The sequence below is a fragment of the Diceros bicornis genome, chromosome 24 (genome assembly GCF_020826845.1).
Source record: "Diceros bicornis minor isolate mBicDic1 chromosome 24, mDicBic1.mat.cur, whole genome shotgun sequence".
Lineage (NCBI taxonomy): Eukaryota > Metazoa > Chordata > Mammalia > Perissodactyla > Rhinocerotidae > Diceros > Diceros bicornis.
In genome coordinates, this window is record NC_080763.1 from 19,161,094 (window position 1) to 19,173,372 (window position 12,279).

Consider the following 12,279-nt stretch of genomic DNA (forward strand, 5'->3'; position numbering starts at 1 on the left):
GTGTTAGACCAAAATGGATGGTAGAGATTATTCAGTGAAGTGCAGGCCCCTCGTTTTACGGATAGGAAAGGGAAAGTGATTTTCATAATGTTGGCTAGTGGCGAAGGTGGCACTGGAATCCAGCTCTTCTGATTCCCAGCCCAGTACTCTAAATTATTGATCCATGCTGTATAGCAGAGCACAGAGACTTTCGTATTATAAACCTTAATTCTAATAGACACCAGGTAACAGCGACATAGAGGAACACTCCTGGATCATCAGTGAATCCAGAATGACAATCTAAGATCTCTTGGATGAAGGGCTCTAACCATACGAATGTAACATTCGGGGGTTCCCTAATGCTAGTCAGTTCTGTCTTCTGGATGCCGCTTACATTAATCCCTTTCCCCTCTCTTTCTGCCTCCTCTTGAGTCAGCCTAGTCACCATCATTTCATCCTCCAAATCCACTCTTGCCCTAAGTATAAAGTCCCATCTCCTCAACATGGGCCAGAAGGGTCTGGGTGTTCTGGGTTCATCTTGCTTTTCCAGCTTCACTTCCTCTTACCCTTCCCTTCAGTCTCTCTGCTCCAGTGAGGCGTGGCTTCTCAGAGCTCCTCAAATGAGCAAATAAGCCATTCTCTCTCTCTCTCTCTCTCTCTGTCCCCTCTGCCTAGAAAGCTTTTTCTCCTCTCCACTCAGATCAGTGGTTCTCAAACAGGGGTGATTTTACCCCCCAGGAGACATTGGCAATATCTGGAGACAAGTGTTTTGGTTATCGCAACTGGCATCTAGTGGGTAGAAGCCAGGGATGTTGGTAAACATCCTACAATGTACAGGACATATCCCATGACAAAAAATTATCCAGCCTAAAATGTTTACAGTGCTGAGGTTGACAAGCACTCAATCTTTGGAACCCAGCTTAAATACCACTTCTTCGCAGAAGCCCTCCCATGATACTGTATATTGGTTGAAGGCCCCTCCCCACTCGGTATGCTCCCACTCATCCCTTCTCCTCCACAGCACTTGGCACATTTGAGATAATGTAACATCTGTCTTCCCCACCAGTCCGTCAGCTCCAGGATGGAGTGGAGTGTTTGGTTCATCACCTGATCCCGGTGACTTGTATGGTTCCCAGTGCAGTTAGGCATCACTTTTTGCCTTGATGACCCTGCAACACAGAGGAAGGTAGTTGACACAGGTGACCTGTCTTTTTCCAGGGGTTACATGGGTTTCCAAAGGCTTCAAATGCAGACGCATGGATACCCATGGTCAAGAGCACAGTCTTAGGAGCCTGGCAGAAGTGGGTGGATATCATAATTCTACTGCCTCCTAGTTGAGTGACTTTTAGCAGGTTGCTTAATTTCTCTGGAATTGGGTTTCATCATCTGTAAAAGAAGCATAAAAATAGAACCCGCGTCATAGAGTTGCTGTGAAGATTAAAAGACACAGTATACGTAAGGTCCTGACTTCTGCCTCTGACATAGGGTAAGAGATTAACAACTGAGAGGAAGTAAGGGGAGTCTATTCTAAGGGTCCACCGCAGCCCCCAGGCCCTGGGTGACAGGCATATGCACGAGGAAGGAACATCAGGAGACTGCCAGTCAACCTCTCCTTAACTTCTTCAACTCCAAAATAAATGTGCCTACATGCATCCCCTCTTACTTTTCCCATGGGCTTGTTATATGTTCCCCAAATAGCTCCCACCCAAACTAGAGAGGTACCTAGAAATCACCTGTAGGTAGGGCTGAGGGCAGCTTTCCAGACTGTCTCTTACTCCCTCCACCCTGACCTTCTGGAGAGCTAGGGCCTGGCGCCCCTGGTTTCTTATCTGGATGCCTCCTCTTGGCCCAGCCTTTCCGGACGGCAGCCATTTGCACCTGAGCTAGCTCTGATTTCTCTGTCTTCCTGGGTTCGGCCTCTGGTGCCAGCAGGGGCTCCATACCCCGTAACCTGTCTGGCCCACCTCCCACCAGCTCTGAACTCTGGTCCACAGCCAGATAGCACAGTTCCCACCAGATCTGCAGGGGAATTCGAGACATTTTCACTGAATGAGTCCCAGAAATTGCTATTGTTCCTTTTGCCTTGGGGAGTGGGGGGTACTTTTCCAATTCCAGGCCCCTTTGCTTCCTTTCCCACCAATTTTAGACATTCAAAAACTGTTTTTAGAAGAAACAAAGGTCTGTTTCCTAGATTGCTCGGGTCAGCAAACAGAAGTGTCTGTTTGCAGACAGAGGGCTGGAGAGGAAGAGGACTGCTCAGCCTGGGCAGAGGACATCAGATGGGGCACAGGGAAGCTGCAGACAGGAAATCCTTTAGCTCTGGGAGCAGATGTTGGAGCCGAGTCCCACACAGGTAGCAGCCAGTGAGGTTCACACTCGGGAACCTCTTGCAGAAACCCCTCCCGGTCTGCAGAGCTGTGGAAGCACCAGGGCCGACTCCAACAGCACGGGGGTGGGGAGGGGGCAGAGAGGCCTCAGACCCCACAGCCGAGGGAGGAGAGGGGAGAGGAGCTGGTGGCATCAGCTCAGCGGGATGGCCCCTGGCGTGCCAGCTATCATGGTTGTCTGTCACAACAGCCGCCCACGCCCGGGCCGACCCAGTTAGCAGCCTGTTGCTTCTGTCCACTTGTTTGGCTTTTTGCCCTCTGGCCAGTGAAACCTGATGGATCAGTTTCTAGATCTGGGCTTGTTCTCTTCCACTTCCTGGTTCTCACACCTCCAGCTTGAGAGACTGCGTGGTTCACCTCCCCGTTGGTCTGCAAGAGGATGGTTTGTTTTTGTTTGTCCAAAATGCCCAATGAAAGGTCTGGTCTCTTAATCAGCAATTCTGATCCCTGGGAAGTTATTTAAGGGATCAAAACAGCCGAAGTTAGACCCCTGAACCTGAGCACAAAGGAGCGGCGCATCAGCACTCTCCCCCATCCCACCAGCCAGGGGTTCTAAGTCTCTGTTTTCATTCACTTTGAAGAAGCAGACGGGTTTCTTCCCCCCTGCCCCCACTTCTTTTTTTGTAATCCCTCCAATGTGTATAACACACCTCTTTGCCCTTGATCAATGCCTACTAAATATTTGAGTGATCCAGTGGAGGTGGAGGTTGCTCAGCACTGCTGGGATCAGGGGGAGGCAAGTGAGGCTCCTAGGACATGACGTTTCAGGAGGTGCCCACTCTCCGGGGTCATACAAGCTTCCTCACCCTGGTCCTGGCCCTGTGGCTGACTGCTGGTGAGAGAAAGCTTCAAGGAGAGACGGTTTTCTCCGAGATGGCTGACTATGGAATAGGAAGGCACCTGCCAGCCTTAGCTTCCTCTTGCTTGGGACACCCAGGCCGCTCCAGAAGTATACCCCGGGTGAGGCTGGTCACTAACCTGTCAGAAGGCCCCTGCTCCCAGGAACTACAGAGACAAACATGTATGAAAGAGAACTTGAAAAAAGTCAGAGGCAGTCATCACTGCAGGGGTGCAGGGGCTGAAAAGAATTATAATAATATTAAATAACCATTTGGGTACTTACTATGTGCCAAGCCCTGTGGTAAATGCTTTATGGCCATTATTTTGTATAATCCCCTCAACAACTCAATAAAGAACTTGGGCTCTGGAGTCAGACAACTTTGATTTAAATCTCAGCCTCGCCTCTTTTATGTTGTGTGACCTTGGGAAATTACTTAATCTGTCTGGGCCTCAGCTTCCTCATCTGTAAAATGGGAATAATAATAGGACCTACATCATAGTATTCTGAGGATTATATATGTTGTATATCATTCAAGTAAAGCAATGAGACAAGCAACTGGCACAAGGTAAGAACTTGACGATTATTAGCCATGGTTAGTATTGTTATTGCCTCTTGTAGCTTATTCCTAGGGCTGCCACAAGTCTTATAAACTGGAAGCTTAAACAATAGAAATTTATTGTCTCACAGTTCTGGAAGCTAGGAGTCCAAGAGCAAGGTGTTGGTAGTGTTGGTTCCTTCTGAGGGCTGTGAAGGAGACTCTGCTCCAGGCTTCTCTCCTAGCTTCTGGTAGCCTCAGGCGTTCCTTGGCGTATAATCGGCCGTCTTCTCCCTGTGCCACTTCACGTCATCTTTCCTCTGTGTGTGTCTGTCTCTGTGCCCAAATTTCCCCTTTGTCTTAGTCCATTTGGGCTGCTATAATAAAAATACCATTGACTAGGTGGGTGAAACAACAACTGTCTATGTCTCACAGTTCCAGGGCTGGGAAGTCCAAGGTCAAAGTACCGGCAGATGCAGGGTCTGGTGAGATCCCTCTTCCTGGTTCATCAATGGCCGTCTTCTCGCTGTGTCCTCACATAGCAGAAGGGGCAAGGGAGCTCACTGGGGTCTCTTTTATAAGAGCACTAATCCCATTTATGAGGGTGAAGCCTCCCAAAGACCCTACCTCCAAATACCATCACATCGGGGATTAGTTTTCAACATATGAATTTGGGGGGGACAGAAAAATTCAGTCTATGGTGCATTTTTTATAAGGACATCAGTCTTGGATTACGATCCACACTAATGACTTCATTTTAACTTGATTACCTTTGTAAAGAACCTATTTCCAAATAAGATCACATTCTGAGGTGCCAGGGGTTAGGACTCCAAGGTATCTTTTTTGGGGGACATAACTCAACCCATAATACAAAGCTAAGCAACTTGCGCAAGGTCACACAGCTTGTTGGTGATGAAACTGGGTCCTAGAACCCAGGATTATTTGATGACAAATTCCATGGCATAAACCCCAGTGAAAAGCCCCAACATTACTAAACCTTCTCTGGATGGGGAGAAAGAACCCAAGGGAAGCATTCAGAGTCTGTGTGTTGATGGCGTTTTCTCTTTTTTCTCGCTTCCTCTCTAGCCTGCCTGCTCCAGGCTGAGCTGGTAAACTATGAGCGAGTCAAGGAGTATTGCCTCAAAGTCCTGAAGAAGGAAGGGGAGAACTTCAAGGCCCTCTACCGGTCTGGTGTGGCCTTCTACCACCTGGGAGACTATGACAAAGCCCTCTACTATCTGAAAGAAGCAAGGACCCGACAACCCACAGGTAAGGCAGCAATGGCTGTTTTCTTACTGTCAGCCCCCTCTGGCAGCGCTGAGACCTTCTCATTGTTGTGGACAGACTTCATGGCTGGCAGGGTTAGGCAGGGGCAGACATGGCAAATTAGGGGTCAGGTATGTGTTAGGACCCGGAATGAGGAGAGCACACAGTCCATGTATTTGCCTGGGGTCTAGGTTCTGGGGAGCTTGGGCGCTTCTTCTCTTCAAATAGAATATGGAATTCTCGTCTTCTCCCACCAAAAATCCAACTCTCTGCACTTATTCAATAAATATATATTGTGTTCTTACTATGTGCCTAGATTTGTGCTGGGCACCAGGGATGCAGATGAGAAGATGTGGTCCCTACTGTAAGGAGCTCACATACTGGTTGGCGAGACAGAATACAAATGGATAATTTTGGTGCTAAGCTCAGCACCTTTCAGGAAGCGTGCTCTGACTTCTCCAGTCAGATCCCATTCCTTAGAGCATGTGTTATCTGTACCATTCACTTACATTCATACCCACTAGCTCAGCCGTTCATTCATTCAACAGGTATTTATTAGGCAGGTACAATGGGCCAAGAACTATCCTCGATGCTGGGTAAATAGCAGTGAGCAAAAGGAAGTTGGTACCTTCAAGAAGCTTACGTTATAAGGGAGGAAGTTGGACAGTAAACCAGTGGACAAATAGAAAATGTAACATTTAGTAGTGGTAAGTGCTGTGAAGGAAATAAAGCGAAGTCAAAGGATTGGGAGTAAAGGGGGTGCTATTATAGACCAGGTGGTCAGAAGAGCCTCTCTGAGGAGACACCATTTAAACAATGACTTTGCCTTGATGTTGCCCTTCTTGTTCATATGGCTGATTTTTTTTAACGCAATTCTCCTTCCAAGAAGTCTTTAAGAATTTTAAGATCAACTTGCAAATACCCAAATGTATATTTTTTCTTTAGTTTCTTAAGAATACCAATATCTTTATTTTTCTGTGTTGTTGATTGGTTTTCTGTACATAAATTGTGTTCCCCCAACTATACTGTAAGCAGCTTAAGGACTAAGAACTAGACTCATTCAATGGAATTTTCTTGAGCACCTGCTGTAGGTCAGCACTGTTCCAGATGCTATGCCTGGCATGTTTTAGCATTGCATAGCATTTATTTCTACTTCTGGAAGTAAACCTCTCAGGCAGCCCTGGAGCCCTTATATTCCGGTGTGTGCAGAGCTAAGTAGCTGTTCCATGTTGTTCCCTACTCACTAATTTAAGGACTGGAATTGGGGAGAGATTCCCCAGTTTGTGGTGAGGTAGTTGTCCCATCCTACTTATAACGATGAAAATAAGACAAAGAAGCAAAGTCATTTTAAACTCTTCAATTAAAAAAAGTTGCTTTCAACTAATATTTATTGATCATTGGATTAAGCACTTTTAGACTTATCTATTTTGGTCCTCATAGCAATTTTGTGAGGAAGGTACTATGATCCCCAGGAAAGGCATCAACTACCATGTGTCTCCTTGGACATCTTACTCAATCTCTCTGGAGCCCAGTTTTCCCTTTCGTCTCAGTGAGGATGATGATACATACTTACAGGATTATAAGGAGGGTTAAATGAGATAACGAAGGTAACAAATGTGGCACAAAGTAGGCGTTCAAAAATGGAGGTGGTTTCTGGCGGACAAGACGTGAGGCTCAGAGAAGTTGGTAATTGCCTGAGGTTAAACTCCCAGCAGAGTCTTAACTAACTGTGCTGACTCAGGACCACTGGGGGATGCTGTTACCTACAAATAAGGGGAGAAATTGCCCCTCCTCTCCTCTCCTTCCCGTCTGTCCCCTGGGTCACGGTGACCTGTCCGCATTTGCTAGGTGGAGGCCGTGAAGGAGAGGACCGACATCCTGGTGCCCTCTCGACTGTCATCGACCTTGACTGAGTGAGTCTAGCCTGTCTGTGATCTGCATATACAGCTTTACCCTGATTCTGTGTAGACCCACATGTTCCTCTCACCAGGTGTTCCCTAAGGTGTGTTTCTCTCCTCACAGACACCAACGTGATTCGGTACATCCAACTGACGGAGATGAAGCTCAGCAGATGCTCCCAGAGAGAGAAGGAAGCGGTGTAACTAGAACACCTCTCTAGAGCTGCACCGCACCTGACCCGGGACTTCCAGGCACCCCCTGGTGGAGAGCCCCTCCCTGGGTCCTGTTCCTTTCTCCCCACTTATTCCGGCTCCCCCCTCTTCCTCCTGTTGCCCCTCAACTCATTGTCTTCTCCCAGTGTGAAAAGGAGACATGCAAATTTGGAATCTGGTGGGTTGCCCCAACAATGAAGACATCCTCGTCTCTAGTAGGTCAGCCACTGAGAGGGACCTAACTTCCGCAGGGACAGCTGGAGAGGACTCTCACAGGCCAGGAATGCCATTTCGGCTTTGACTTTGGCCAGTGCTTCTGACAGAGGCAGAGGCTGGGAGATGCACCATCCCAAAGGTAGCAGGCACGGAGCTCACGGGCTGGACCCCTCCACACCTTCCTGACAGACCAGAGCATCTCAAGGCAACTGTGACAAATCCAGGGATGAGACAAACACCAGAAGCGTTGGTTAAGCCAACAGAGAGACTGTGAATTTGTACACTGGATTCCCGCCCACCCCCATCCTCAATACCCTCAGCGCCTGCCTCCATCCCTCACTTGTTGTCTTGGTTTGTGCTTTCTTCTCTCTTTCTTGGGGATCTGAGGCTCTGTCAGGATTCACATGCCATTGAAGCCCACTCTCAGTGCCCTCTGGTGACCACACATACCATTCTCCGATACTCCCACCCAGCAGGCAGCTGTGACAGCAGAAGGGCAGGGTGTAGTGGGCCAAGGGCAGACCACATAGGTGATGGAGGGAGGGAGAGATGATGTCTAGGGAAAAGGGCATTGTATAGACTGGGGAGTTGAACTGTAGACTAATTAAGTGTAAATAAAAATAAATTAACAGGCAGCAGTTCCTGTCATTTCTGTTGGAAGCAGCCCACCCCCTCCCTTTCACTCCCTCCCCCAACTCTCAATCAGAGCTCCTTAGCGTCAATCAGAGCCAGGCAGGATGGGAATTCCCCCAAAGCAATGGACCATTTGTCTAGTGGTACACAATGTTGGCTACCGCCTTTGTGCTTTCAGAGTAGGCTGGGATCGTGGAGACCGCCCGGGGACTTGGCTTTGTGGGAACTTGCACAGTCTCTTTTTGATGAAATTATCTGGACTCAGTATCTAGCACATAGAATGTGTTCAACAAATATTTGTTGAATGAATAAATTATGACTGCAGACTGGATCTCCTGCCTTAAACGAATTTTATCCCAGCCTAGTCTCCTGATATCTATGCTCTTTACGCTCTGCCATGTTGCTTCAGTCAAATAAGAAACATTTACTGAGGGCTTATCATTTGCCTATCATTGTGCAATATGCTGTGGGACATAGGATGTAGTCCCAGTCTTCAAAGAGATGGAGGAGTTGAGAAATCCTCATATGAAATTATTACCAATGACACCGTTAATTTATATGATGCTTTAAAATTTTCAAAGCACTTTCATGTATTTTTCTTGTGGTTAGTGAAAGAGACAATACTGTACAAATTAAAATGTATACAGATGCAATAATGTTAATAGTTCGCATTTATTAAATGCACTATCCTCAGATCTTTACATGTATAATCTCATTTCTTTCATGTAATTATTCTATAAGATACTATTCCCAGTTGATGGATAAGAAAACCGGAAACCAGAAAAATTAACTATTCCGAGTTTGCATGAGCTTAGATGGCATAGCTAGGATGTGAACCAGGTCTCTCTGACTCCAGAGCTTTAGCTATTAATACTCTAAAGTGAGTTGCTGCTCAACAAAGTATTATATTGAGCAGTTACAACCATTCAAGAGCAGGACAATGTGTATTAAGTTGAAAAGCCTTGACGATGTCAGTGATGTTACATGGACTGCATCTTGTATTTAAGCCCAAGGCAGGAAAAGGTCCCTAACACTAGACTCCCTAGTGGTCAGGGCAGAAACAGGCCAGGAAAAGACAGCTGAGAGCCAGCGGTTATTTCTGCGTATTGTTCATTCTACTTGCTGTTGAGGCCAGCACGTATCCAAACAACCCACCTAGCATTCCTCACCCCATCCCCAGCTTTGGGGAAGAGTCACCATTACAGGTAGAGATTGAAAGGAAACAGAGTCAATGATGGGTTGTTTGTTTAATCAGAGGGTCCACCACTGCAGAATCCAATCACTGCTGAGGGGCCCAGAAGCCAGCAGCACAGGTTATATTCACATAGCTCCTCAAGGGCTTCCAACGGGGGCTGCAAGAAGGTGCTAGAAATATCCAGGGGCCCATAGTTGCTTGCTTATAGCTCACCCTCTAGAGAAGAGGAAAAAGAAAAAGCTGTTACAGCTGCCACATTCTCCCCTACTCCTACCATATCTTTCTCTCCGCCCTCTTCCTCCAAAATGGTTTCGCGTGACCCCACTCTGCAGCATACACAGCATAAGCAAATGTGCAAAACTCCCCCATTCCCAAGGTTCCAGCTCAGAAAGATGTGAGCTGGCAAACTGCTTGTTAGGATCTGAAGGTTGAAGATGAGGTTTCCGGCAGAACCAGTTCAAACTGGCAGGGTCTTCCCGTCATCAGCAAGGACTCAGAGTAACCATTCCTAACATGGAGCAGGAGAGAGGTCTTGCCTCAGTGAGTGAGTTGGGGCAGGGCTGGACAGATGGGGACAAGATTGTTGCCATCCTTCCAAAGAGAAAGGTTAAAAACCAGAACTAGGAGAGGACAACCTGGTGGGACCTCACAGAACAAGTGTGCAGACTGTCGCCTTGTCTGGTGACTTAGGTACACATTGGAATTCCATTCACTGTGACCCAAAGTTAAATGATCCCAAAGAAAAAAGCTGCCTGGGGGTATTGGTTGATGTTTGGGGTGGTGGGACTGAATTTTCTGTGCATTTGTCCAACAGAGACTTCAGAGGGCTGTTATGCAAAATCAGGTCTGTTCACCTTACCAAACCTTCAGTTTCCTTCTCCCCATCCCTCCCTAAAACAGGGATTGTCATGTAATTACATGCTTTGTTGGCAGACGTCACTGCTGAACTATACCTGGAGCACTAATCCTGGATATGACCTGCTTTGTCATTTCCTGCTTGGACTTTTGTGATAAGACTCTTTGGGGAAAAAAATTACACTTTTCTTGTAATTATTATGAAAGCCTCACACGTGTATTGTAGAAATTTTAGCAAAAAAAGAGACAAACTCCAACCCATAATCCTACCATCCAAGATAAACATTGTTATCCTTTTGGGTGTATCTTTTGGTTCTTTTTGGTATAAATGTACACATGCACATACACAGTTGTTTTTTTTTAACAAAAACTGGATCATATTGTATATATTCTTTAATAACTTACTTTTCAAAATGTGTATTTATATTTTAGAATATGTAATACATACACAGATACAAAATTCAAAAAGTACAAAAAGCCCTATAATATAAGAAGTAAATCTCCTTCCCACCCCGTCTGCCAGCATCTAGTTTCTCTCCAATTTCTTGTATGTCCTTCCGGAGACATTTATGCATTTTCAAATATATGCATATTTATTCTTTTGTCACACACACAAATAGTAGCATATTGGACACACGTTTTTGCACTTTGTGCTACTTCACTTACTATATCATGAACGTAATGTTTTTTGTGTCTCTCTCAAACTTTTTCCAACAGCATCCTCATTATACAGATGGACCCTTATTTGGTAACCAGTCTCCTAATAGTGATTATTTCATTTGTTCCCAATCCTTATTGTAAATAATGTTGCAACAGACATTCTTGTAGCTAAATTTTGCACATATCTAAGACTTTTTCCTTCGGATAAAATCCAAGAAGGAAATTGCTTGGCTATCTTTAAGAATTTTGATATATGTTGCCAACTGCCCTCCAGAAAGTTTGTACCAAAGCACTCTCTTATTTGCAGCCTTGAGAGTGCCCTGTTCCCTGCACCCTCACTTCATGGGTATTATCACTTATCAAATCATTACCAGTTTGATAGGAACATAATAGTATGTCACTGTTAATTGAACTCGCACTTCTTTGATTATTAGTGAATGACATCTTCATATGCTTTTTGACCATTTGTACTTCTTTCTTTGTAATTTTTCTATTTATTTGATATTGGTATGTTTATCTTTATTATTGATATGTAATTTTATTCAAAATATTATTTTTGTCAAGAAACGTTGCAAATATGCTTTCCAAGTGCTTTGCTTTCAAATTTTGTTTATGGTGCTTTTTGACATACATAAATTCTTAATTCTGCAATTAATTTGTTCCTCTGTTGCCACCTTCTTCTGCCTCCGGTTCGCCCTCTTGTTTCTATCAGAGTGATCCTTCTAGAACACAATCTGATTACGCGCTCCGCAGCTCAAAAATCTTTAGTGGCTCCTCATCACTTTTAGGGTAAAGGCCAAACTCAGCATAACACACAATGTGTCATGTGATTTCTCCCACCGACTCTTCCAGGCTCACCTCCAGGGCCTCCTCCCAAGGTTCTCCATGTTCCACTGCTGCACAGCTTCTTGTGGTTCCCCGAACCCATCTTTCTGGGTCTCTGGGCCTTTCCATGCTATTCCCTCTGCCGAGTTGGCCATGCCTCATGCCTCCAGCCCCCTCTTTGCCTTGCTAACTCCAATAGGACTTGGCCAAGGCATCAGTGCTTGAAAGCCTTCCCTGACCCCTTAGTCTGCACCCCTAAAGTAGCGTGAGCCTACCTCTGCCCAGAATTTGCTACAACGGATTGGAACCTCCTATCTATGTTTGTCTCGCCCACTACCTGGATGTTCCTCAAGGCTGGCACTGTGCTTTATTCATATTTGCAGCCAAAATGTCTAGCACAATGCCTGGCATCTAGTGAGTGTTCCATAAATGTTGCGCATTGAACCTGGAATGAACGAATAATGGATTCAGTGGCAAATGTTACTTGAGGTCAATGCAGGGCTGGACTGGATCTGTGCTTCTGAGAACTGAAGAAATCCTAGGAGACTTGAGTTAGAAGAGAAGCCACGTGCTCCAGTGCTGTGCTTTCCAAAACATCGGAATCACTTGAAGTAGCTTTTTAAAAATACATAATCTCAGACTCTGCCTTAGACCCACTGAATCAGACTCATAGGGATAATGCTCAAGATACTACATTTGTTTTTTTTTAATGCCCTGAAGTGCTTCTGATGACCAGCCAGGTTAAGGAGCTGCTGCTGAGGTAGACCAGCAGACAA

At 45.8% G+C, this 12,279-nt stretch overlaps 1 protein-coding gene across 2 annotated transcripts in view; it reads left to right on the forward strand.

The window, feature by feature from the left end:
• TTC9 (tetratricopeptide repeat domain 9) overlaps nt 1-11,323 on the forward strand; it is a 32,980-nt gene extending 21,657 nt beyond the window's left edge. The window contains exons 2-4 of one of the 2 annotated variants that reach the window (XM_058567233.1): nt 4,829-5,011; nt 6,857-6,921; nt 7,031-7,095. In XM_058567233.1, coding sequence (XP_058423216.1) covers nt 4,829-5,011; nt 6,857-6,921 — 248 coding nt within the window. In that variant the 3' untranslated portion in view covers nt 7,031-7,095. Of the gene's footprint in view, nt 1-4,828; nt 5,012-6,856; nt 6,922-7,030 lie in introns of both variants that reach the window. The other variant, XM_058567232.1, reaches the window with a different exon arrangement.
• The last annotated feature ends 956 nt before the right edge of the window (nt 11,324-12,279 follow it).